At 50.6% G+C, this 24,212-nt stretch overlaps 5 protein-coding genes and 1 long non-coding RNA gene across 8 annotated transcripts; 2 read left to right on the top strand and 4 right to left on the bottom strand.

The window, feature by feature from the left end:
* Nucleotides 1-581: 581 nt before the first annotated feature.
* LOC6902307 (E3 ubiquitin-protein ligase znrf2) lies at nucleotides 582-4,608 on the bottom strand. The gene is made up of 7 exons (XM_002133798.3): nucleotides 3,246-4,608; nucleotides 3,059-3,185; nucleotides 2,885-2,980; nucleotides 2,690-2,795; nucleotides 2,536-2,606; nucleotides 1,737-1,944; nucleotides 582-1,675 (listed from the first exon to the last, which is right to left on the bottom strand). Exons 1-5 carry the CDS (start codon nucleotides 3,747-3,749, stop codon nucleotides 2,549-2,551), a joined length of 891 nt encoding a protein of 296 aa, XP_002133834.1. The 5' UTR covers nucleotides 3,750-4,608; the 3' UTR covers nucleotides 582-1,675; nucleotides 1,737-1,944; nucleotides 2,536-2,548.
* Nucleotides 4,609-4,768: 160 nt separating this feature from the next.
* On the top strand, nucleotides 4,769-5,218 carry LOC117185105 (uncharacterized). Its single transcript, XR_004470617.1, has 2 exons — nucleotides 4,769-4,860; nucleotides 4,933-5,218. It is a non-coding gene; the product is annotated as an uncharacterized lncRNA (long non-coding RNA).
* Nucleotides 5,219-6,411: 1,193 nt separating this feature from the next.
* Tmf (TATA element modulatory factor) lies at nucleotides 6,412-10,379 on the top strand. Of its 3 annotated transcripts, XM_001355680.4 has the most exons (6): nucleotides 6,412-6,616; nucleotides 6,693-7,352; nucleotides 7,413-8,997; nucleotides 9,077-9,368; nucleotides 9,429-9,656; nucleotides 9,730-10,379. In XM_001355680.4, the coding sequence occupies exons 2-6, from the start codon at nucleotides 6,728-6,730 to the stop codon at nucleotides 9,946-9,948; spliced, it is 2,949 nt and encodes a 982-aa protein (XP_001355716.3). In that variant the 5' UTR covers nucleotides 6,412-6,616; nucleotides 6,693-6,727; the 3' UTR covers nucleotides 9,949-10,379. The 3 variants fall into 3 exon arrangements, with proteins under 3 accessions (XP_001355716.3, XP_033237583.1, XP_033237582.1); XM_033381692.1 differs by having other exon boundaries at nucleotides 6,412-6,532; nucleotides 9,077-9,656; XM_033381691.1 differs by having other exon boundaries at nucleotides 9,077-9,656.
* On the bottom strand, nucleotides 10,320-12,084 carry Cht11 (Chitinase 11). Its single transcript, XM_001355681.3, has 2 exons — nucleotides 10,989-12,084; nucleotides 10,320-10,925 (listed from the first exon to the last, which is right to left on the bottom strand). The coding sequence occupies exons 1-2, from the start codon at nucleotides 11,963-11,965 to the stop codon at nucleotides 10,532-10,534; spliced, it is 1,371 nt and encodes a 456-aa protein (XP_001355717.2). The 5' UTR covers nucleotides 11,966-12,084; the 3' UTR covers nucleotides 10,320-10,531.
* A 499-nt stretch (nucleotides 12,085-12,583) lies between these two features.
* On the bottom strand, nucleotides 12,584-13,480 carry Tpt (tRNA 2'-phosphotransferase). Its single transcript, XM_002133799.3, has one exon. It carries the CDS (start codon nucleotides 13,302-13,304, stop codon nucleotides 12,684-12,686), a length of 621 nt encoding a protein of 206 aa, XP_002133835.2. The 5' UTR covers nucleotides 13,305-13,480; the 3' UTR covers nucleotides 12,584-12,683.
* Nucleotides 13,481-13,703: 223 nt separating this feature from the next.
* Nucleotides 13,704-24,212, bottom strand: peb (zinc finger protein pebbled). The gene is made up of 3 exons (XM_001355682.4): nucleotides 23,624-24,212; nucleotides 20,577-21,477; nucleotides 13,704-20,235 (listed from the first exon to the last, which is right to left on the bottom strand). Exons 2-3 carry the CDS (start codon nucleotides 21,411-21,413, stop codon nucleotides 15,220-15,222), a joined length of 5,853 nt encoding a protein of 1,950 aa, XP_001355718.3. The 5' UTR covers nucleotides 21,414-21,477; nucleotides 23,624-24,212; the 3' UTR covers nucleotides 13,704-15,219.

Here is a 24,212-nt window from a genome sequence, read left to right as displayed (position 1 = left end):
TTTTTTTTTAAATATGCTTTTTAGCTTTTTGGAGAGGTTTGGGGTTCCTCAAACCTCAATCGTTTAATGCAACGCTATAGTTATACAGTTACAATTTATATTTATACATATACATATATATAGATATATGTATATCCACACCTGTATCTGTACAATACATTAAAGTATATCATTTACAAAATAGTTCTTACGAGCGAGAGCGGCCGCCGCTTGCTGCTAAGGAAACTTTTGCGGATCCATCATCAATCATCATCGTCATGATCATCGTGATCCGTATCGATGAGCAATAATAAAAGTATATATATGTATAACATGTAGTTGGTAATACATCCATTCCAAAATATAAAAAAAACAAAAAAAAAACAGTTTATTGTAAATTGTAATCGTAATAAACGCACGGCTTGAACGTCAACGACTACTACCGGACTTCGGCGGATATCGGATACATTGGATATGGCTGGAGGCAGAGGCGGAGGCGCAGGCCTAGGCATCCTCTCAGCCCTACTACGACCTCGTGTTTGACCAGAATTCTCACATTTTGCAAACGGGAAAACAAAGTGGAGGATATATTTGAAATATTCTCGCGCCTATCTATCTCTCTTATCAGAATTTTCGAATTTCTTCTTTTGTTTAAAACAAAAAACCAACTATACATATTACAGATAACAAACAGAAATTTACAGGAATAAAAGATTATAGAAAATCGTGTAACCTAGCGACATTCTAATATTAAAAACGCTGGCGCACAAACTAAAATTTTTGCGATTGTTTTGAACAAATCTTGAAACATTTTTAGAATCTCCTCGAACATTTCTGTGTGGAAGTTTTCATTTTTCATTATAAATTTTGGGTTTTTTGTTTGTTTGAAAGTTTTGTGTGGAAGTTTTTTAGCTTTTTCTTTCTTATTTTTTGTGAGCTTTTTTTTGGTTGCTTTGCTTTTTATCTGTCTTTTCAATCCTTTTTCTCCCGCCTTATATTCTCTAATTTTGCACAATATTTATAATGTTTCCTTTTCGTATATGTATGTGTGTGGGTTGTTGTTGTGTTTGGGAGTTGTTCTCCTTGTGGTTTTTTATGGTGTTCTTGGTTTCATTTTTGTTGGTTTGTTGGTTTTTAGAGTTGTTTACATCTATCTTTTTGTTAGTGGTTTTAAAATAATAAATACATACACATATACATATACATATAGTACTCGTACAATTACATTTACAATTACAGCTTTATCGTTATAGTTACAAAATATAAAATTTAACATCACATTGGTTGACATTCTTTTGTTGGTTGGTTGGTTGCTTCGCTTAACATTTCCATCATTCTATCATTATCCGATCTCTCGATCCCCCGCATCTCCATCGACGTCGTGGCCTTCTCTCCTGGTTGTTCCTGGTTTTTGTGGTTTGTGTTGTATTTGTGGGTTGGGTTGGTATCGTCTCAATCACCAAAACATATTTATTCCTTATGCCAGTTTAGCATTTTGTAAATTAATTTCTTTAAATTGTTTTTTGTGTTTGTGTGTGATTGTGGGTTGGGGGGAGTTGTGTGTGTGTGTGTTACAGCAGTCGATCGTGTCGCTACGGTTACGCGGTCTGAGGGTGGTAGATCAAATTATCCGATATATGTAGATCGATATAGGTAGCCTCTCCTCTCCTCTCCTCTCATCTTCACTGTCTACTGTCTACACGAAAAATAAATCTATATATTGGTTATCGAGATAATTTTAAAATGCCAAGACATACGTTACGCAAAACTGTAGCCTGGGACCCCTGTCCCACGCACCTCTTGGCACCTGGCACCTGGCAACTGGCACCGATGGGGGGTGATGCTGCTGCTGTTGCTGTCAGTAGTTCTCGCTCTTATTCTCTCTTGGTCTCTCCCTTCCGTCTACGTACTTTCCCGATCTCTTGCATAACGAACAACTCAACGAGCAAACATCAACAGCAATCACTGCAATAGAAACAAGAGATATTCGCATTAGAAATCATGGCCATATGTTCGAGAGATCTTATATACTAAGCAGCTGCTAGCTGCTAGCCGATTGCTCTGATTAGTGTTACACATTCTCCGCTTAAATGCTGTTCCGTTCCGTTGGGTTCCCCCTCCCCATCATAGGTCAGTGCGGATAATTGATAATTACCTACAAAAAGTACTAGTAATTTGTTTTCAAAGCAATCACTACGCAAATACTCCATTTAAATACATAATTAAAACCACATTATTTGTCCAACCAACCTCCAAAACTTGGAATCTTCCCTACAATATAGTATGTTATATCTAAATATCTACTATTCCATCTGTTCCCATCGGATCAGACTGTATTTCAAAAATCTAGTGGCAACTATTGAACGGAAAACAAGTCTTGTCTGTTTCTACATTAATTTCATCTAAATCGGTGGATCTTCAGGGACACCGAAGGCTCCTTTTGTGGGTCTGCATTTCTCTCCTACCAGGGGCTTAAATCTATGATTGTTCCCCGATTCTATTTTGGTGACTTCCGAAGTGCTAATCGTTTCTTTTTCACTTTCGAAGGCTTCTTACCGTATGAGGATTACTAATCTCCAGGATGTTCGGGACAGGAGCGATTCACCTCAAACCAACGATCGATGCATCTGAAAACAGACAGAGAGCGTTGATATACTACTGCTGGCAATGCGATGGCCCTCCTTAGGCAGGTATTCCTCGCCTCCCTCACCCTTTGTGATAGATGCAGAGACACGGCAGCCGTGCGATTGTGTCTCCTGGACTCAAGTCCTCCAAACAGATGACGCACTCGCCCTTGGCGTCCGTCAATAGATCCTCTGTCAAATTAGAAAACGAAAGGTAGAGAAAGGGCTTTAGTGCGTGTAGTGGGGAGTGGGAGTGGGGGTAGGGGTGGACATTGGCCTACCGTTATATGAGAGACGTGGTTTCGTGAGGCACATCACCAGGTGACATTCAATATCGTCGGGGAGCACAAACTTGTTGCAAACGGGGCACTTGATACCTGCGGAAGGGGATCACAGACGAACAGATGAGTCACAGATGAACGAGTAGATGCAGCAGCAGATGCTGGAAGACATACCATTGAAGGACCAGATGTGCGATGGAAGCGATGTGGCTGTATATACGCGTCCGATCCCATTGGCGGAAGTGGCAGACGCGGCCAGGGCGATGCTCTCGGCAATTGTACCGCCAGTGAGTCCCATATCCTGAAGAGCGGTTACCGAATATAGTGCAAAGAGTGCGAGTGCGATTGCGAGAGTACTCACCCGTATGGAGTCGCCTAGGGTGCGTCGTTGGGGCATATAGGATTGCGTCGAGGTGCCATTGTTGTTGGCAGCAGCGGAGAAGCTGTTGTTGCTGTTGCTGTTCGCCGGATTCGCTGACAAGGCCACGGACACGGCGACGCCGGTGTTTGGTGGGTGTGTGTTGTGTGTGTGTGCATGTGGGCTGCTGCCGGATGAGGTGATGGAGCCCTGTTGCTGCTGCTGCTGTTGCTGCTGCTGAATGTCTGGCACCGAGCTGAGGCTGCGAGCCCTCTGCCTGTCTATGGAAGTTGAGTTCTGGTTGTGGTACACCTGCAATCCCGGCAGCGTCCGCAGCAGATTGAATCCCTGGCCGCCATCACCGCCGACGACATGGCGGCTGCCGACAGCGCCCGAGTCCCCACCCGGTGGCGATGTGTCAGCGGCTCCCGTGGAGCTGCTCGAGAATGTCCTGGAGCGCGGGCTCTGCTGGCCACTGGTCGCCGGTGTGCTCGCCTTTTGACCCATAGAGAACCCCTCCTGCTACTGCTGCTGCTGCTCCTCCTCCTCTCCTCTAGCCACTACAGCTACAGTCCACGACTCCGCCTTCTCCTCCGATTCTGATTTCGATTGCGTCGCACTGTTACTGGGCTCCTTTGGTGCTGCTGCTGCTGCTGATGCTACCTTTGTGACGTACTTGCGCCGGTCAGTTCCAGTTCCGGCCACCCCCCTACCACCGGCGGGCGCTGCGTTTCGCTGCTCCTTTGTCTGCTTTTGACTCCTTTGACGGGGCGCCGCGATGGAGATGGAGTTGGGTGCTGAATGGATGGGTGGGCGGAGGGGAGCCGAGAGCAGTAGACAACAATAGCACTCGCCGTGTGTGTGTTTGTGTGTTCTGCGATGATAATGAATTCCCGTCGGTTGGTCGGCCTGTCCACTCCGTCCGTATAGATGATATCTGTGTGTGTGCGTGGACTCTTGGGTGTGTGTGTGCGGGTGCTGAGCGAGGGAGCTAGCGACGGGTGCTGGCTAGCGAGTGTGCGTGCACTGGTGCTGGTGTGTGTGTATGTGTGTGTGCAAAAGTGCGGGCAGGCGTTGGGATCGGGGAGGGCGTTAATCGGTCGGTGCCTGGGGTTCGGTTCGGTGCGTAGTTGATTGTTATTGTTGCTGTTGCTGTTGACGGTGTCCTGCGGATCGTATGCCAAAATTACGTTGTGATTGCGCTTAATCCGCGTTTTTTGCACTCTTAATTTAAACGGCCGTTTCGCCTCCGCTGGGTTTTTCGTTTCGTTTTATGTGTACTCTTTGTATTAATTTTATAAAATAGAGGTGCCCGAATATCAGTCTGATAATTTATCGATAAGATATACCGTCTGACCCTCAGAAATACACCAAAATATACGTAGCAAATTTCAAAATCTACCGTAAATATACTGACAAATTATTCAAGTTACATCAATATTCCTCGATTTTGATATTCCGTGAAATATTACTTGCTAGCTAGTAACCTCAGCTCTGAACACATCATTTTATCCGATGGATGAATCAATTTTTTACTTGGCTGGCTTAGTTAAAAATTTTGTTTTATTGGATTTGATCTAAAAAGACGGTTTTGGCGAAAAATGTCAATCAAACAAACGTAAGAGAATAATCGTTCCTATTGCTCAATATGATATTTCGTTGAATAATTCTGGCTGACCAAGACCCTCAGCTCTGCCCACATAGTTTTATCCCATTGATGAACAAATTTTCTATAAGATCGGTTAGTTTTTAGCCCTTGCTTTTATCGTGTTTGGACTAAAAGAAGGTTTCAACAAAAAAGTTAAGCAAAAACAACAGTCGCAATGTTGTCACGTCAATGTTCTTGGTATTTGAAGACTTGTTGCTTGTCAAACGGAGTTAGGCCATTTGTATACCCTATTTCGTTAACTTTCTACAAAGATACTGTTTTCCAAACTGTTTTAAAACGTATTTAATAAATTCGTGTTCTCAAATTGTATTAATGCATTTGATTAGTTTTTTGAACATATGTACATATCTATATCCTGATCCCGATACCAATTTTTGGTCTCTGTAAGAGAAATAGCTTTGAAATACCTCTGAAATACCTTTTAAACAGAGACTGACTGGGATGACAAACATTTCCTTAAAGAAAAAATCGCGCCGTTTCCGTTTCAAAACCTTTTCAGCTGCCATTTAGAACCATGTCCCAAGCGGCCACATCGAATACTATACGTGATTAACATCGAATTCCTGATGGTTTGCCATCAAAATATCGCACCGTTTACGTTTACCGTTTCGCACCTTTTGACGCGTAAATATTATGGCTAATAATCTTTAAAACACTTTCCTTTCATTTTCGGCCAGGCTGTAAGGACCTTCAACGATTTAAGGGTGACTTTTAAAAGGAATACATTCGACAATTGAAGAAATATTGGACTAGAGCAAGCAAAGCTTTTTTGTACTTGCGGTACCATTTTTTTACACATAGCAAATTTAAGATCCCCAGTCTGAAAATCATGGTTTAGAAGGAGATTCCCGTGAACGGGAAAGTGGAGATCTTTGACAGTTTAACCACAAACAAGCCAACTTCCTTGAAAACCAAGTTTTGTTTCTATCACTGAGATACTCGTATTCAATGCAAAATTTTGACGGATGGCGTGCTGGAATTAAGCAACCAAATATGTTCCTTATTTAATACATATGCGCTAAATAATTAAAAATAAAATACTCGGAAATTGAATTTTTTTAAGTGAGTGAAATATATCTGAAATATACCAAAATAGAATCTCATTTTCAAAATATACCAAAATATACAGCGGAAAAAAACACTGATATCTTTAATCTTTACCTCCAAAAAAACCACGATATCATTCGAGCTGCTTCCTATTGATGGTTTAATAAGGCTTAAACACAAATTATTTACAAAAAAAACTTAGTCTAATCGTAACATAACACGATTTGAGAAAGCGTTTTAACAAAAACTTGCGCTCGGATGCTTCTATACCCTATACTTTTACATATATATACATACTTACCCATACATAAGAACAAAATTTAATAAATTAATGAAATTTTGTCGCCAAAATTAAGAAAAAAAATATATAAATACGCATTTAAATATACAGGCCCTTAAATGCCATTCAACGGTCGGTCGACCCCCCCAAAACCTGGTCAAAATATCGATAATATTTTTTGCCAATTACATATCGGCATATCGGTTCCGATAAATATATTTACTGGATAATATACCTTATATATTTTAAGAAACAACCTGGTGCCAGAAAACAATTGGGATTTGCATGTGCTTGGTTAGTGGGCCCGTCAGACGCATCCCTGTGAGCCCCCAGCTCCCTAGCCCCGTCCCCAAGAGCAGAGCAGAAAAAAACAATATTGTATGCGCCTCCTGCAACGTCGTCAAAAAAAAGGGCAAACAATATTGATATTTTGGGTATTTGATTTCGATTGCAGTTGCAGTTCAGAATCAAGCACGCCCACGCCGCGAGATGAGTTGGTTCGAGAAGGCCAAGACGGTGCTCATCGAGGCCCTCGACATCCAGGATGAAGACCGGGACAAGGCCGCCGAGCGAGAGGGCGTCGCTTCGGGGTCGGGCGGTAAAAGCGGAGGTTTATCGGACTCAGGCGCTTCGGTCCCTGCCACCGCATCCGTTTCGCAGACGCCAGCCTCGGACACGCCCAATCCCACTTTCTTCGACAATCCCCACGCCAACGAGATGGTAACCATTCCACCCAGAGCCAGCGATCCGGCCGTAACCACGCCCACACCGACATCCACATCCGCTGCAACGGGCATGGGTTGTAATCCCTATGCCAAGCGACAGTCGGCCACATCGGACTCCGTCGACCTGCTGTCTTCGCCATCGCCCACTTCGCCCGAGGGCGACGCTGCCTCCGCCATGGAGAACTCGGAATCCTCGCTGGAGCTCATCACGGCGACGACGGCCAGCGAGATAGAAATGTCGCCGGACACGGAGCCCTCGCTGCCCGACAGCATCGTGATCATAGCCAGCAATGAGACTTCCGACAATGCCGAAGGAGATGGCGAAGACGACGACGACGACGAAGATGATGGCACACAGCTGGAGCGGCACCTGGAAGACCATCTAAATGGTGAGTAGTGCAAGAACAGAAGGAACCCCTCATTGCCTGTGGATTCGATTATCCTCTTAGATTCCACAAAGACCATGAAGGCCCTGGTGTTCAGCGACACTCAAGCGGCCGCCAATGTGACGGGGGGTGCCGATTCGGACTCCACGCAGAGTTTCGAGGACATCCAAATGCAGATGAGCCACAAGGACAAGGCCGGTGGACAAGGGCAAATGGGGGCCGAGGCCGGGGCCAAGGCGGAGATGGTCGACCAGAGCTATTCGTCCACCTCCTCGGACATCGAGATCATCTCCAATCCGAACGGGGACTCCAGCACCAACAGTACCACGACGCGCACGAGTCCGCAAAAGTTCAAGGAGCTGGGCAGCAGCCGGTCTGGGGCTGGGACAGGGACAGGGTCTGGGCTGGCAGGACAGGTGCTCAAGACCAAGGGACACTATCGTGAGCCCTCGGAGATATCGCTGCTGTCGGAGGACTCGCAGTCGGAGCTGGACAAGCTGGTGAATCGCATCAGTGAGCTAAATCAAGTTATCGAGGCTCGGGAACAGCGGCTGCTGCAGTCGGAGCGCCAGAATGCCGAGCTATTGGAGCGCAATCAGGAGCTGCGCGCCTCCGTGGAGGCGGCGGCGAATAGCGCCAACAGTCCCGATGCCGCGGAGGCAGTGCAGCGGCTGTCGGCGCTGGAGAAGAAGTTCCAGACAAGCATCCGGGAGCGGGATGCGCTGCGCATCCAGATTAAGAGCCTCAAGGACGAGCTGCTTAACAAGATACCCAAGGACGAGCTGGCCGAGTGCAACGAGATGATCGCAGCGCTCCAGTCGGAGGGCGAGAAGCTCTCCAAGGAGATCCTCCAGCAGTCGATCATCATCAAGAAACTGCGCGCGAAGGAGAAGACGTCGGACACGCTTCTCAAGAAAAACGGCGATCAGATTTCGCTGCTGTCCAGCGAATCGGAGCGGCTGAAAAAGTCTCTGGCCGCCAAGGAGGAGATGGAGCGCTCGCAAATCGAGGCGGTGGGCCGGATGACCCACGAAAAGCGACGCGTCGACGAGGAGAACGCAGAATGCCGCAGCCGCGTCGAGGATCTGCAGTCGAAGCTGTCGGCCCTCCAGTCCAGCTTCGACGGCGTCAAGGGCGATCTGGTGAAGCGGACGCGCGTGGAGCAGGACAGCCTGAGGGCCGAGAACCAGGAGTATGTCCAACAGCTGGGCGACATGCGGGAGAAGCTGCGCCACGCCGAGCACAGCCTGGCCAAGCGGGAGCAGCAGCTACGGGAGGAGAACCGCCAGCTTCTGAGGCGCCTCGAGGCCGCCGAGCTTCGGGCGGAGAGCTCCACGCAGGAGCTGAGCGTCACCACCACCCCGCTCATCCGCCAGATCGAATCACTGCAGAAGACCCTCAACCAGCGCACGGCTTCGTGGAACAAGGAGGAGCAGCTGCTGCTGCAGAGGGCCGAAGATGCCCAGCTGCAGCTGCGCTCGGTGCAGCAGCTCGAGTCCGTGCAGAACGAGAAGCAGGAGCTGCTGCGCACGCGCTGCGGACTCCTCGAAGCGAAGCTCTCCAGCGCCCTGGCGGAAGCGGAGAGTGCCAGAATGTCCCTGCGCCAGCTGGAGCACGATGCCAGCCTCAAAGAGAGCGCACACAGCAGGTTTGTCAGCATTTTCCAGATCTTGATTGCTCCAAAAAATGTTCCTTAATCCATACTTTCGATCCATTCCGATCCACAGGCAGCTGGCCACGCTGCTGGAGGAGCTGCAGGTGCATCAGGAGAGGATTGTGGGCCTGGAAGAGCTGCAGTGTCAGCAGGAGCAGCAGCACGCCGATGCCGGTGCCAAGGCCGAGCAGGAGGCTGTGAAGCGGCAGCCCGTGCCCAGCCTGCTTACCGTGGAGGCCGTCAAGGCCAGCAGCGAGATGCAGCCACAGAAAGTCCCCGTTGAGCACTCGCCTCCACTTAGTCTGGCCGATGACAGCGGCTCCGCGGAGGAGGCGATGATGGCCGGCATCATCGACTGGCAGACGGTAAGCCTGGGCCATTCCCTGGGACAACTGTGCGATGACTCATTGGCTTCGTATCCACAGGACGACCTGGACTGTGCCTCCAACTCGGGTCGCAACCAGTCTGGAATCATCCAGGGCGTCCATCTGAGCTTTATGGCGGGCAACACCACCACGCTGGAGCACCTGCAGTCCCTGCTGAAGCAGCGCGACGGCGAACTCACGCACCTCCAGTGGGAGCTGTCGCGCCTGCAGGCCGAGCGCGGAGTCCTCGATGGAGAGATATCCCATTTGACAATTGAACTGGAAACGGTGAGTAGTCGCTAGAGTCGTCCGTCCTCCAGTTAACTGGGTATATAAAGGACGTATACTTGTCCATTCACAGATGAAGGAGAAAATGCAGTCGTACGAGACCATGGAGAAGTGCTACGAGGACCTGCAGCATCGCTACGATGCCCTGCTCCAGATGTACGGCGAGAAGGTGGAGCGCACGGAGGAGCTGGAACTGGATCTGGTTGAACTGAAGTCGGCCTACAAGCTGCAGATCGACGAGCTGCTGGCCAATCCACCCCCGAACCTGCAGAGGCCGGCGAAGCAGACATGATTGCCGGAACGAAGAAGGATCTACTGTGCCTACTCGTTGCCCGATCTGGCATGCCTGCGGCGAACCTAGAACCATTCCCCAGTCGCCACTCCCATTCCGCATCCCGATGGCTCATATTTGTATCATACAATACTCTGGCTCTCGTCGGGGAATTGGGGGGGGCGGACGATGCGGCCAGAAGCTGTTGGCTCTCATTCCTTTCCTTCTAATCCCAGATCTAGATCCAGGTCCTCCCCATGTACAATATTTATGATATTCCCCCTCCCCCCTTCCCCCATTGTTTACCCCGATATATCGTATACATATAGAATATTCTTTTGCGTGTGGTTGAAACCACCCACCTCCCCCCTCTAGTTATATTATGAATTCGATCGATTGTGATAATTTAATTTATACTTAAACATAAAAGTTATCGTGTCTATGACTATGTACAAAAAGCTGTTTCCGTTCTCCGTTCTAGTCCGATAAGCAGTTAAAGGGAGAGGGACTTCCGCATCCCGCAACCCTTCTCTCTCATAATAAATCGAAACACCATTGAATGCACAACATAATTGATCCTAAAATCCATTGAGGGACACAGCGGTCAGCGTTCTCGCAGCGTTCCTTCTCCATCCAGGATACCCTTTACCGCTTGCGTCAGAGGAAAAATAGGTTTATGGTCCCCCTCCGACGTGGCCTGGAATCGGCAAGAGTTCCTCAGATCATCCGTGTTCAGGGAGAAGACCATGACGCCCCCCAGTTTAAGCGACTTGATGAAGCTCGTCTTGCAGGCGATGCTGGTTTGGTTCTCGTACGATATCCACTCCTGCAGGCCGCTCAAATACGGCGAGCACGTCTCCGTGTCGTAGGAGTAGATCGGCTTCAGGTATCTGGCGGCACATTCGCACGTCTGCGAGAGCGTTGTATAGCCGTACTGGCCGCACTGTCCATAGCCCGAGGCAGGTGCCCCAATCCGATGATTCAACGGACTGACCAAACTATTTAAAAACCAAGAGAATAAGTTTTAGCAGAGCAGATCATGAGGATGACATAGGACCTACGTGAAGGAGTGTCCATAGGTCGGCAGCCCGACGACCAGACGGTGCGGCTCCAAGCCGTTCTGCAGCCACCAGTGAACCGTGTAATTTATGTTGAACGTGGCCATGATCGACATATCGGTGGCGTGGGCATAGAGGGGGGCGTTGAGGCCGGTGAAGGGCGTGTCCTTGCGATAGAAGTGAAAGTCGTAGGCCATCAGGTTAACATAGTCCGCGTAGAGATTGATCTCACGGGTGTCGTAGGCGTAGAAGGCAATGCCCTCAGGGGCAGCCACAGCCAGTGAGAGAAGGGCGTTGGGGCGGCGCTCGCGTCGCCACTCCTGCCGAATCTCGTATAGCAGCTGGGAGAGATGCTGCCGATCCTTGTCGTAGGCACTGGGAAACTCCCAGTCGAGATCGATGCCATCAAGGGCGGGGTACAGGCGCAGCAGGGCCTTAAGGGAACGCAGAAACTGCTTGCGCATCGCATGGTTCGCCACCATGCGGGCAAACTGGGTGCCACTGTCGGCGCCGCCAATCCATAGGAGCAGCTTCACCTGTGGATGGGCCGCCCGGAAGGCCAGCGTCTCGTTCTGCAGCACCTGCCGTAGTCGTGGGCTCAGCCACAGCGTGGCATTGTCCAGGCTGGCTATTCCGATATTGATGTGCGTGCACAGGTCCCCAGGCACGTCTAGCAAGCTCAGGGCATCCGCATCCGCGTCTGCATCCAAGGTTGAGTAATAGCAAACCAATCGATGGGGCGTTGCCCTAGGCTCCTCTGCTTCTTCCCAGCTCACGCCTCCCTGTTTCAGCTGCATGCACACCACCACTGCGATGGCAATAAACACCACTAATGAGAGCAGGGCGCTGAAACAGATCAAAGTTCGCGGAAATCTGTTTTGTGGCGTGGTGTATCCGCTTCGCTGGTCGCTGATCCAGTTGGCAGTCATGGCCATCGGTTTCCCCGGAACGGTGTCCTCGATTCTGCTGTAGTGCGCCATATTCTCTGTGTTTTGACTGCTGACATTAGGGTTTCTTATCAAACCAAATTTTGTTTTGTTATTCAAACGAACAAAAACAAATTCTTGACTGCAGTGATCCTTAACCCATCGAACCCACTGTTAAAAAACTTCTACATAAACAGGTGAAAACCTTGAGTCAAAACGCAGAAAATAATACAGTTTTTCAATTTTCCTTGTAGTTTCATCTTCTCTCTTTCCTCACAAAAAAAATTACCACAATTAATAATCTTTAGTTTCATACTTTTAAATTTCCCCTGGGCCATAATGGGCTAAGGGTCATGATTAGAAATGGATATATTCCTCGATTTTCATATTCCTTTTGGTATTACTGTCTAGCTAGGACGTTTGGCCCTGAGCATAGAATTTGGTCCGATAAATTAATCAATTTTCTACAAGACTGGTTTATACTAACATCTTCCTTTTATTGGATTCTTTATAAAATATCGTTTAACCAAAAAGTGTAACAATAATTGCCACTAAATTTATTTGTCGTAATTACACGGTTAATACACAGTTGTTACATTGCAACTACATATAGATGTAACTGACATCGCATTGCCTAAATAACAGTGAATCGGTGAGCTTCCGTCTCCGGCGTGTTTGTGTATGTGGGCTTCTGCCATTTGCGGGCCCTTTCTTTATTCTTTAAAATGACATATAATACACAAATATAAAGTTAATTATTAAGTGCACTTTATCAGTATGTCAATTGTTGCCCAGTCCGTCTGTCCACCGCACGACTGAAGTATGTCTTGTCTATAAAGCCATCGACGCCAGCACAGAGGATCACATTGTTGCTGGAGCGGAAGAGCGGCAGATTGTCGGCCAACACTTTGGCCACATCCAAGTAGACCAACAGTTGGCTATCGCTGCGGAAACCACTCAAAGTCTCACCCACATCGCTGACTGCAAAGTGCACATAGTTCCGCCGCATGCGGCCCAAGCCTTGTGCTTTGATTGCCTCCCAGCACCTGTAGTAGGTTCCATGGACAGCTAGAGGAACCTGCTTGGCGTTCGAAATCCGCTCCAAACACGCTTCGCCCTGCACTGCCGCCAACGAGTGTCCCTGGTTGGCGCGTATCTCATGGAATTTGGCGTCCTCATTCCAGCGCAGGATATAGCGCTGTTTGGCATCGTCAGCTACAATTTCTTGCAGCTTTGGAAGACTAAAGACTGCGTAGCGCGGGTGCGACTGTATGTCTGAGATATTCACGAAGCCATCGGGTTGGATGGCAATGCCCTCCTTGACAGCTCCATGCCGCAACAGCCACGTGAGTTTTTTGCCCAACTGTACATTGCTCTCTTGTTTGGGAGGCATATTTTGCCAAAAAAACGAACTTTTATTTTAATTTCGCCAGTTTGGACCGCACGTAGAATTAGTGTTATACAGCGGAGAAACATCGATGCTAATATTCTATGGAATCGATGTTTTGATGTAGGTATCGGTGACAGGTGCGCCTTACAGCACTTTTACAGGCTCAACGCCATTTCAAACTGAAATTTCAAATTCCGAAACAGAAGGTGGATTGGAAACTGTATATTCTGACTAGGAGGAATACAATTGATTTAATAGATTTTGCAGCCAGATTTCTTTTAGAGAAATATATCAGGCGACATCAGTCAACTGAAAATGGTTGATTTCTTGAGAAGTTGTTCTCCTATTTTTGAGAAGAGCTACTTTTTCAAGGGGAAATAAATAATGGGTGCAGAGTAGATGTATAGGCATCGTATAATCGATTTTGACATCGCTTTATTTTATTTGAATTCAATTTTTAATCCATTCTCTTTGTGTTGTGTGTGTGTGTGTGTGTGTGTGTGTGTGCAACATGTCTTTTACAGTTTAGAATTAAGTACACTTTTCGTTAAAATTAAGTACTCGTAAGTCATAAAAGGCTAGGTATGTATATAATTTATTTGTTCCATAATAAATGTATGTTTTAAGTTGTTGTTTTTTTGTTGCTGTTGCTGTTGCTCCTCATTATAAATAACTGATATACTCGAACATTTGCTTTTTGTTGTTTTTGTAGTTGTATATTTGATACTACAATACATACGTATATTGAATTATATATATATATATATATATATATACATACATATGTATGGTATATGCATGAAATTGATTTAAATAAACCTTAATATTTGTTGTCGTGTGTGTGTGTGTGTGTCTGTGTGTGGTTTAGCTTAAACAAACGCTAAATACTCGTAAGTGAAATGCTTTGGTTATTGCTGTAAGAAGTCGACTAATATAATTATATTTATATGAATTATCCGTCTATATATACTTTCGTATCGTATCGTATCGTACCGTATGTATGTATGTGTGCATACATATGTATTTAGGTGTATGAATGTTGGGGGGTGTGTGTGTGTGAATGAATGAGTTTTCATTAAATAAACTACATCTACCACTAAGTACTACAGACAAAAAAAAGAGCCATGCATACAAATACATATATGTACATACGAGTACATGTATGTCTAATCTTAATTAATTGACTAAAATGTAGTTTCTTGCTTAGTCTAGAGTTTAAGCCACGCTGCGGTTCTCAAGGCCCCCGAGTTCAATTTACAATCTCTGGCTTACACATATGTACGTATGGTATAGTACTATATTTATGATATATGCATGTATTATGGTTAATCTATATGGTTGTGTTTGTATTAGTATCGCCTCTGGTTTTCGCCATCAAGTCTTTTCGTTTTTGTTTCATGTCATGTAAAAATGTTCGTTGTTTCATTGCAGCTACTTATCTCCTAATCCTTTTTTTCGAATCGAATCGAATCGAATTGAATCAATCGCTATATCTAGTGGGGGTCTTATACGATCATCTGCTTTAGTTTTTCGCTTGCTAATTTTGATTACATATTTCCTTTCATTCTTTTTTTGTAACTTGTCTACCACATCCGGTTGGACCGCTTAAACAATGGAATGCCACACACTTTGAAACAAAAATATAGTAATAATAATATTAATAATGCTGGAAAAAAAACCTACATACAAACATACAAAAAAAAAGAGGATTTCTTTAAGAGTATAGATTACAGATATTATCATTATTATTTGAAACTATTTAAGCTTTGGTATACGTAAGGCGGTAAATGGTTGTTGCTTGTTGCTTGTTGCTTGTTGCTGTTGCTTTTTGCTGTTTCTTCTTCCTCTATGGAGGTGTGGAGGAGGCTTGACTGTAGAAAGTATGCTATACCTTGCCTACTGGGATGACTCCGGCCCCCTACTTGTTGTCCACTCCCAGGAGCTTGGCCGCCTCGTCGGCGGAGGAGAGCAGCTTGTTGAGTATGCCCTGGTCGCTGATGCCCAGGAGATTTCCGATCAGATCGGAGCTGGCCACCGCCGCGGCTGACGGGGTTGCCGCCTCTCCGATGTTCTCCTTGTGCTCGCCCAGGCGGCTGGCCCGCCACTCGCTCGAATTGTCCAGCAGCATTTTTTGCAGCATCGGCTGGCGCAGAACCGTCTTTGCATTGGCGTTGGTGTTGCTGCTGTTGTTGTTGTTGTTGTTCTGGCAACTGTTATTGTTGTTGGTGGGTATGGGGGTGGTGCCGGTGGCCGGTGCCGGAGTGGGTCCTGGGGTGGATGGAGGAGTGGCGACCTGCTCATCGTCGGAGCAGTCGGAGCCAGGATTGTCGCCGTTGTGGGCTCGTCCGCTGTGCTTCTTCATGTGGCGCAGCATGCTGTGCTTGAGGGTGAACTTGCGGAGGCAGATCTCGCACTGGAACGGCCTCTCCCCGGAGTGGGTGCGCATGTGGCGGCGCAGGTCCTCGGTGGACCAGAAGCGGCGCAGGCAGAAGGCGCAGATCACCTTGCGGTTGCTGTAGTCCGGATATTTGCCAGAGGCTCCGCGTGCACCGCCGCCGCCGCTCGCCTCATCATCGGAGCCGGCCCCCGGGGTGCTCTGCTGCTGCAGGAGATGCTGGAGGTTGGACTCACCGGCACGGGACTCCGGCTCGATGGCTCCCTTGGCCAGGAGCAGGGCAAAGTCGTGGGCATGCGACTGTTTGATGTGCTCGAGGCAGTGCAGACGCTCGGCAAAGGAGCCTTCGCACAGGTGGCACTTGTACGGCAGATCTCCGCCAGCGCCGGCATCGGCCGCCGAGGCAGCAGCGGCCGTGGCATTTATCTGAGCCGCCAGCTTCTGGATGAGCACCAGGCGCTCCTTTTCGAGCTCGCGCTCGCGCTCCCGCTCCCGCTCCAGCTCCCGTTCGCGCTCCAGCTCCTTCTCGCGCTCCCGCTCCAGCTCCAGTTCCAGCTCCCGCTCGCGTTCGCGCTCCCTCTCCGCCTCCTGGCGGCGTCTCTGCTCCTCCAGCTCGATCTCCTCCACAGACTTGGGCACTGGTATCGGCTCGCTGACGTCCTCGGTGGGCACGTAGACGGACATGGCGGACTCGACGTTGCCGTGCTTGCGCAGCAGATGGCGGTCACAGTTGCTCTTGGTGGTGAAGAGCAGGGGGCAGTGGGAGCACTTGAAGGGCTTCTGGCCGGTGTGGGTGAGGATGTGGCGCCGCAGCGAGCTGCTCCAGGGGAACATGCGCTGGCAGTAGGGGCAGGAGACGCGATTGGGGGCCAGGCTGTAGGCGGACTTCTTCTTCGGCTCGCTGCCGGAGCTGCTGCTGGTGACGTCCTCCGTTCCGGAGTTGTTGCTCTCGCTGGCGCTGCCGGAGGCCACGAGGCCCTCCTCGTCGCTCTGCTCCATGTGGTTGGCCACGTCGCTGGGCCGGAAGTAGCTGTTGAAGCTCATCTGGCTGCTGGTGGCGTTGTCTACCAGCTTGGCCACCGGCACCAGGTCCTGCGACTCGTCCTTGAACGGGGAGCTGGCGACCTCCTTCAGGGACTTGGCCACCGACTCGGCCTGGGCGATCATCGACTTCATGGTGGGATTCGGCGGACTCGGCTCCGGCATCGCGTTGCTCGTCGGCTCCGGACTGGGGGACGGCGTGCGCGTGCTCATGGGCGTGCCAGTGGCAGTGGCGCTGGGCGTGGCCTTGCCCGCCTTGATGGCCTGCTCGAGGATGGTCTCGGCCATCTTCTTGGCCGCCTCATTGGCCGCCTCATGGGCCGCTGCAGCACTGGTCTGGGAGATGTGCTCCAGGGGCTTGGGCAGCTCCTGCTCCTCGTCCTCTGGCTCCTCGTCGTGGGCCTGCTTCGGCTCTTCCATTGGCTCTGGCTCCGGGTCCTCGTCCTCGGGCTCGTCCTCCTCCTCCTCTTCGTCCTCGTCGAACTCCTCAACATCGCCCTCGCCATCCTCATCCTCGTCAATGATCAGCTTGGGTTCGTCGTCATCGATGGCACTCGCCTGGCCGTTGTTCTGCCCATTGTGCATCCCGTTCACCAGATGCGGCAGATGGGACCCAGAACTGGCATGGCCATGGCTACTCGAGTGGGACTGGGACTGCGACTGGGAGTGGAACTGCGCCTGGGGTGCGCCATAGGGAAAGTGCAGGAGGGGATTGACACCGGCCAGGCTGCTGGATCCGTGGGCCAGCGCCTGCTGCAGCAGATCCGTGTTCTTGTGCGCCTTCAGCTGTTGCGTCAGAATGGCGTACTTCACCTGGTCCGAGATGGGGGCATGGCCGTGCCCATGGCCCGACCCGGATCCGCCCTGGCTCATGGCTGCCGCTGCGGCGGCGGCTGCGGCCACGGCTGCTGCGGCATTGGAGGCTCCGCGACCGCGCATCACGTGGTGTCCGCTCCGCTGCCGCTGGGCGTAGAACTGGGGATGCTGCTGCTTCACGTGGCGCTCCATGTTCGAGCGCAGCGTGAAGCGGGCGGAGCAGTGCTCGCAGGCGAAGGGCCGCTCGGTGCGGTAGCGGCGCTGCTTCTGCTTGGGCATCAGCACTCCGTTCTTGATGACCATCTTGACGGGGCCGCCAGGCGGCACGGGCACGCCCACTGGCATCGGCAGGGGCAGGGCGCCCATCCGCGTAGGCGGACTCAGCTGCGGCGGCTTCTCGGGATTGCTTTGTGGTGGCGGCGGGGCCATGAACCCAAAGAAGGGAAAGCCCGGCGTCTGCGACTGGAACATCAGGTTGCGGAACAGCTGCTGCATGTACTGGGAAGTGGCATCGCCAGCTCCCGCCGCTCCGGCTGCTACTCCAAAGAGCTGCTGTTGCGCCAGCAGCAGCTGTTGTTGCTGCTGTTGCTGCTGTTGCTGCTGCTGCTGCTGCTGCTCCAGGACGGCTGCCAGCTCTGGCACCGTCGACGGGCCCGACGGGGCGGAGGCGGTGGAGGATCCTCCTGTTGTTGGCTTCTTGCTGAGATCCAGCACATCCATGCTAAAGTCGAGGGCAGGGCCTGCGGCAGGCTGCTTCTTGTCCACCAGCTGGTCGAGGCTCTTCACCTGGATCTTGGAGGGTGGCCCGGCAACGGCAGCAGCAGCAGCGGCCACCGCGGGGGTGTGCAATGGAGGCGACGGCTCTCCCAAGAGCATGTGCTTCAGCTGAGAGCCCTCGGCGATCGGAGCACTAGCTGGGGGTGGCGGCGGCGGGGGTGGCGGCGAGACCGAGCGGAAGCTCAGATCGGCCAGATCATCGCCGAGCCCCAGACGCGACTTGCTGTCCTCGCAGCTGGCATCCTCCGCCGGATGGTAGACGATGGCCCGCTTCACGTCCTCGCGACTGGTCTTGCCGTGACGGTTGCGCAGGTGCCGCTCGCAGTTGGCCTTCGTGGTGAAGGCGTAGTTGCAGACGGCGCACTCGTACGGCCGGTCCCCGTTGTGGGTGCGCATGTGACGCACGAGGGCGGCCTTGTCGCAGACGGCATACGGACACATGTTGCAGCGGAACGGGCCGGAGGGGCCGACGGAGCCGAGGTGCACCCGGTTGTGGCCCTTGAGGGCGCGCAGATTGGGGAACACTGCCGCGCAGAGCTTGCAGGGGAACTCGCCGCGCAGCTTCATGCGTCGGAACTCCGAGGTGAAGACGTCCTGGGCCTCCTCCTCCTGGTCGCGGCCGTCGAGGCTGTACTGGCTGGAGCAGGGCGTGTTCACCGATTGCTCGAAGTTGCGCAGGAAGCTGGAGGTGCAGCTGGAGCTGGTCATGTTCAGGATGCTCTGGATGTCCGCCAGGTCCTTGCTGTCCGCCGGCTCGTGCTTGATGGGGGACGGTGGAGAGGAGGTGGATGTCCCGGCGGCTGCGGCCGCGTCTGCGGCTGCCTTGCCCTTGAGATACAGCTGCTGGAAGAAGTCCCCGTGCTGTTCCGCCTCCCTCTCGGTCCTCGCCTCGTCGTCGGCATCCTCTTCATCCTCGTCCTCGCTGTGGTGCAGCGGTGAGCTGCTGGCCCCCAGGAGCGGCGGTAGATCCACGCCCACCAGGCCGCGGCAGCAGTGCGCCTGCAGCTGGCGGTGGCTGGCGAAGATCACGTCGCAGTCGCGGCACTTGGCGGGTATGTCCGAGTGGCGGGCGTCCAGGTGCGCGCACAGCCCTGGCAGCGAGTCAAAGTCGGAGGCACCACAGGCGGGGCAGCTCAGCAGGGGCATGGCCGGCGAGGGGGAGCGGGAACGCGAGGCTGCCCGCGAGGATCCGTTGACTCCGGCCAGCAGGGTGGCCACATCCGGGGTGCTCGTAATGGAGAGGGGCATGGCCACATCATCGTCAGTGTCCGCATCGGGGTGCTCCTCCTCCTGGTCCTGGTCCTGCTCCTCCCGATCACGATCCTCCTCCTCCTCCGCCTGGGAGCCCTCGTCGATTATGTTGTTGTTGTTTATGGTGGTCTTGGGGCGACGCTGCTTGATCCGCTCCTGGATCTGCTGCTGCATCTCCTTGTGGTTGTTGTTCGCTTTGTGGGGATTGTTGTTGTTGTTGTGGTTGTTGTTGCTGTGTGCGTGTGCGTGGGCGTGGGCGTGACTACTCCCATGGCTGTGGGTGTGGCTGTGGGCACTGGATACATCCGTGGAGCAGCTGGCATCGCTCTCATAGCTCTCCGCACGTCCCGGATGCCCTGCACCTCCCTGCTGCTGGTGCTGCGACAGCGACTGTTGCTGCTGTTGCTGCTGCTGTGACAGGCGTCGCTGCTGCTGCTGCTGCGACTGCGACAGAGAGCCGCTGCCGGCGCTCTGCGAAGCCGACTGCTGCGCCGCCGACGTCGTCGTCGTCGACTGGTGCTGCTTGTGGGTGCGCATGTGGCGGTGCATGTTGCCGTTGGTGGTGAAGGTCAGGTGGCAGTAGCGGCAGTTAAACGGACGCTCGCCTGTGTGCACCAGCACGTGTCTGTCCAGCGACGAGGCCGAGGATAGCACCTGCAATGGGAGACCGAGTGGGGGGAAGAGAAAGGGTGAGAATTGGCCAAGGAAATGTCGATAGAGTGACAATATATGTACATATATGAGCAAAGAAATCGAAAGGTACGCTCATGGCTCCGAGCATTTCCCACAGTCAAAAGATCCGTAGATCATTTAAGGATACGGATAATCCAAAGTGGATTCTATAAATACTATCAAATATTTTCATATTTACATATGTGAAAATTTAAGTGCATCTCAGCGCTCTTTTCTCCGGGTGTAATCTTTTCACGGCTCAAGCTATCGAGCGACCACTATGTGGTGGGCAATGGGAATGGGGGATTCAAGTGTGGACTTACCTTGGAGCAGATGCGGCAGGTGTAGTTCTCGGTGTCGCCGTTGGCGTAGTTGTGGCACCTGATGTGGTTGGTGAACTCGTGGGGCGTGGCCGAGACCACCTCGCAGATGGGGCAGAGGTACTTCATGTGCTCGTCGCCAGCCCCGATTCCGGACTCGCCGCTGGACAGGCACAGACCCTCCGGCGAGGAGGCGCCAGAGCTGCCACTTCCGCTGCCACTGCTGTTGCTGCTGCTGGTGCTGGAGGCATTCGACGCCTGCTGCGCTGCAGCAGAGACGACGGCCAATGCGGCATGGCTGTTGTTGTAGCTACTGGCGTCGACGAACCCGGACTCGGAGAGGTCGCCGTTGGCACCGCTGCGGTTCAGCCGGAACTTCTTGCGAAGCGAACTGGCGTCGCCGGCACTGTAGTCCATCACGATGCTGGCGCTGGCCGCCGCCGCGGAGGCGGGGCCGTTGCGTCGCTGCTTGTGGCGCGGCCGCTGCACTGCCATCGTCTCCTCAAGCGGACGCGGCTCCTCCTCCTCCTCGTCGTCGCTGAGCAGATCCTGCTGCTGCTGCTGTTGCTGTTGCTGTTGGTGCTGTCGCAGCTTGCGCTTGCGCGACGCCGACACCACCGCCGACGCTGTAGCCGTGTCGTGCGGCGTCGATGTGGGCTGTGGGCCGCTGCTGCTGCTCAGCTTCTTTGGTGTGCGGCCGAGGTCGAGGTGCTCCAGCGAGGACTCCGATGTGGTGGACTCGCGTCGCTGGCGCTCCATCGCTGCCTGCGTGACGGCGCCGGTGGCACTGCTGTGTGGCTGGGGGGGCTGCTGCTGCTGCTGTTGCTGGGCTGCCAGCATTTTGCTGCTTTATACTCTGCTGAGATCGAAGTAGATGTCGATTTGAGTTTCGACTTAAGTGGTTCTGAAAGGAGAGAAAAAGACGAAGAAGGGGTTAGACAAATGTCAGATTTGACAAAGAAAGAAAGCACTGGGAGGGCACTGCCAGTCTCAAAAAAAGGCATTGCCAGGTTTCTCCAGAGCACTGCCACTTAATAGGCATTGCCAGCTTGCAAGCTTGCACATGCTCAACGAATGATTAGGCAAATTAAAGGCATTGCCAGCCCAAAAAGTTACTTCCTTACGGGCAAAAACTAACCTAAGAAAGTGCAAAAGTAAGCGCATCATTGGCGAATGAGTGAATGAGCACACATTCAACTGGCAACATTCCATTCTTAGGAAAACAGTTGCAAAACAGACGCCATCCAGACCCATACCCATACCCATACCCATACCCATTTCTCCGCGAATCGCAACAACAGCTGATCGATAGATGTATCAGCATTTGTGCATACCATTAAGACGAGCACTTGTGCAATGGATACTCGAAATCAAATTTCTGGGTAGACTTCAATCAGCTGCCAGTGCATTTGTGGAAGGGACTGGTGAAACGGTAAACCTACTCGTTTGGGGCCCTGGGCATGCCCCATGACAGGCAAAAGAGAGATAGATAGAGACAGAGAGACAGAGAGAGAGAGAGTAAGAGACATCTGGCAATGCTGTCAAGGTGAATCGATTGCTTATCTAGCTTTTGGCGCTGTTGTACTGCATTTTTGCATAAACGATTGTGGGGAAAATGTGGGGGCAGGCTCATTAGAATTTTTCCCCGCTATCAATGCTAATGTTGCCACACTTATTGAGAGCGCTCTCTTGGAGGAGGGAAAGGGTTTTCCTTCTTGTGGAAATCCTTACTTGACCAAAATCAATACCAACATTTTCTAGCGATACCCAGAGCCACAGCCAAAGCCAAATGGCCCGCGAGTGTTTGCTGTCCATTGGCTTTCGGTTTGGCCTTTCATTTTGGTTGGCTGATTTCAATTTCGCCCGTGAGTCATCGTCCCCCCACATGAAAAGTCATTGAGATAAAGATAAGGCCCCTCTGCCCTGGGCCCTCTATTTCTGTCTCTCCCGCTCTCTTTCTCTCTCTCTCTAATCGCTCTGTCTGTCCTTGAGGTGGGAGCTAGTAATAAAGCGTTTTTACATTTATCAATCAAATGTTTCGCGTTCTCTTTAAGCCAAAAATAATCGCGCTAATCATACTAACGCAGCGTACCCAACTGAATTTCCCACTTCCACTTCCACTGAGTTGTGGCGTATAACACCTCCCATTATACAGATCGTCAATCTAAATTAACCATTAACCCTATCCCATCCTAGAGGGGACTCCGCTCCGACTCCTGGTTCATCCCTCACTGTGTCAGAGAGTCAAAGTTCAAGGGGTCAGATCGTCCGTAATTGAAGGCACAGCTTGACCCAAATAAATTGACCCGAAATGGGAGAGGAAATGGCAAAAATTAGGGAAGATCTCAACTCTGGTTTTAGGGGGATTTTCGACCGGTATTTCGACACGGTTCCTATGCGAAACAGAATGGAAGTGGAGATGTCTGTAAAAAGCTACTGATTGTGTGTGTTTTTTTTTTATATAAAATATTAATCAGACATTTGATGACAGAATGCCCATTTTATGTGAACTTTTTAAGCAAAATACATAAATGGGAATCTGCAATTTCTTTTGGGTACTTTGAACCTCCAAAGATTTACAACATCTGATATCTTCAATCGAGAAATTTAAGGAAGAGTTTGCTATTGATTTTCCGAGAGTTTCCAATTGGAAACTTGAGAACATTTTTTAAACAAATGGAAAAAAACTAGAAGCTTTTTTTCTCAATTCAGGTAAACTTTGAATCCAATGGAATGAAATGAGAAACTCAATTGGAAACTCAATGCAATTGGAGAAGATCAGAGCAATCAGAGGCCACAGGGGACTCAGGGAACATTCAGAGTCAGATTTAATCAAAGCTCTAGACTCCGCTCCCTACTCGCACTCTCCGTCCTCAGATCAGTGATTTCAGTGCAAAAATCTCAAGTTTATCCTTCGACATAATCCACATTGTCGATAATCCCAGGGCTTCCCCTCGCTACATCCAAACATTAATTTTCACAAGAAAAAAACAAAAAAAAAAAAATATTGTGGAAATATGTTTTGTTTCACATAAAAAAATAAGGTTTACCTTCGCTGATTATTTTCGTAGTTGCGGCGGCATTTCCCGCTCTGGGCCTAGACGGGAACGAGAACGGGAACGGGGGCACGCCACTCTTTCAGATCTTGTACACTAATCTCTAGATGTCTAGACTTCGAATTCGAATTCGATTTCGATTTAGTTTAGTTTTGGTTTGTCTGCACTTTTTATTACTTTGGGTGTCACTTCGGTGTGGTCTCGATCCGTTGATGGATCTAATCACAGTTCTTTGGTAGATGGGCAAAAAAAATCACTGTTTTTTGATGGGTATTCCAAAGGGTTTTTGTTGAACGCAAAAAAAATGTGTTGCACCAATAGTGTTTCTTGTATTTTTGTAGCAGTTTTCCCTGGCACTTTTGTTATTTTGTTGTATCTTTTAGCTGCTTCTGCTTCTACTTCAGTATCAGTATCTGTAGCTGTATCTTTTTTGGTATTATTTTTTAGAGGCGCTGCAGATGCTTTCGCGTTGACGCGCACACGAGTTCTGAGCGCAGCCGCAGCGCAACCGTTCGGCAGAGGCAGATGAAGCTCGACTGTATAGATGGTGTATCTACGGAGTTGTATTTATAAAAGCGCACGA

The sequence above is a fragment of the Drosophila pseudoobscura genome, chromosome X, assembly GCF_009870125.1.
Source record: "Drosophila pseudoobscura strain MV-25-SWS-2005 chromosome X, UCI_Dpse_MV25, whole genome shotgun sequence".
Taxonomy (NCBI): domain Eukaryota; kingdom Metazoa; phylum Arthropoda; class Insecta; order Diptera; family Drosophilidae; genus Drosophila; species Drosophila pseudoobscura.
This window is presented reverse-complemented; position numbering and strand designations above follow the sequence as displayed.

Bases quoted from the DNA above. Each gene is read 5' to 3' on its own strand.
- LOC6902307 (XM_002133798.3), bottom strand. From the start codon at position 3,749: ATGGGTCAAAAGGCGAGCACACCGGCGACCAGTGGCCAGCAGAGCCCG. The intron at 3,186-3,245 runs GTGAGTACTCTC...ACCGCTCTTCAG, and splicing joins CCCTAGGCGACTCCATACGG to GATATGGGACTCACTGGCGG. The intron at 2,796-2,884 runs GTAGGCCAATGT...CTAATTTGACAG, and splicing joins ACCACGTCTCTCATATAACG to AGGATCTATTGACGGACGCC.
- Tmf (XM_033381692.1), top strand. From the start codon at position 6,728: ATGAGTTGGTTCGAGAAGGCCAAGACGGTGCTCATCGAGGCCCTCGAC. The intron at 7,353-7,412 runs GTGAGTAGTGCA...TTATCCTCTTAG, and splicing joins CCTGGAAGACCATCTAAATG to ATTCCACAAAGACCATGAAG. The intron at 9,657-9,729 runs GTGAGTAGTCGC...GTCCATTCACAG, and splicing joins TGACAATTGAACTGGAAACG to ATGAAGGAGAAAATGCAGTC.
- Cht11 (XM_001355681.3), bottom strand. From the start codon at position 11,965: ATGGCGCACTACAGCAGAATCGAGGACACCGTTCCGGGGAAACCGATG. The intron at 10,926-10,988 runs GTAGGTCCTATG...GTTTTTAAATAG, and splicing joins ACCTATGGACACTCCTTCAC to TTTGGTCAGTCCGTTGAATC.
- peb (XM_001355682.4), bottom strand. From the start codon at position 21,413: ATGCTGGCAGCCCAGCAACAGCAGCAGCAGCAGCCCCCCCAGCCACAC. The intron at 20,236-20,576 runs GTAAGTCCACAC...CTCCCATTGCAG, and splicing joins CCTGCCGCATCTGCTCCAAG to GTGCTATCCTCGGCCTCGTC.
- Tpt (XM_002133799.3), bottom strand. From the start codon at position 13,304: ATGCCTCCCAAACAAGAGAGCAATGTACAGTTGGGCAAAAAACTCACG.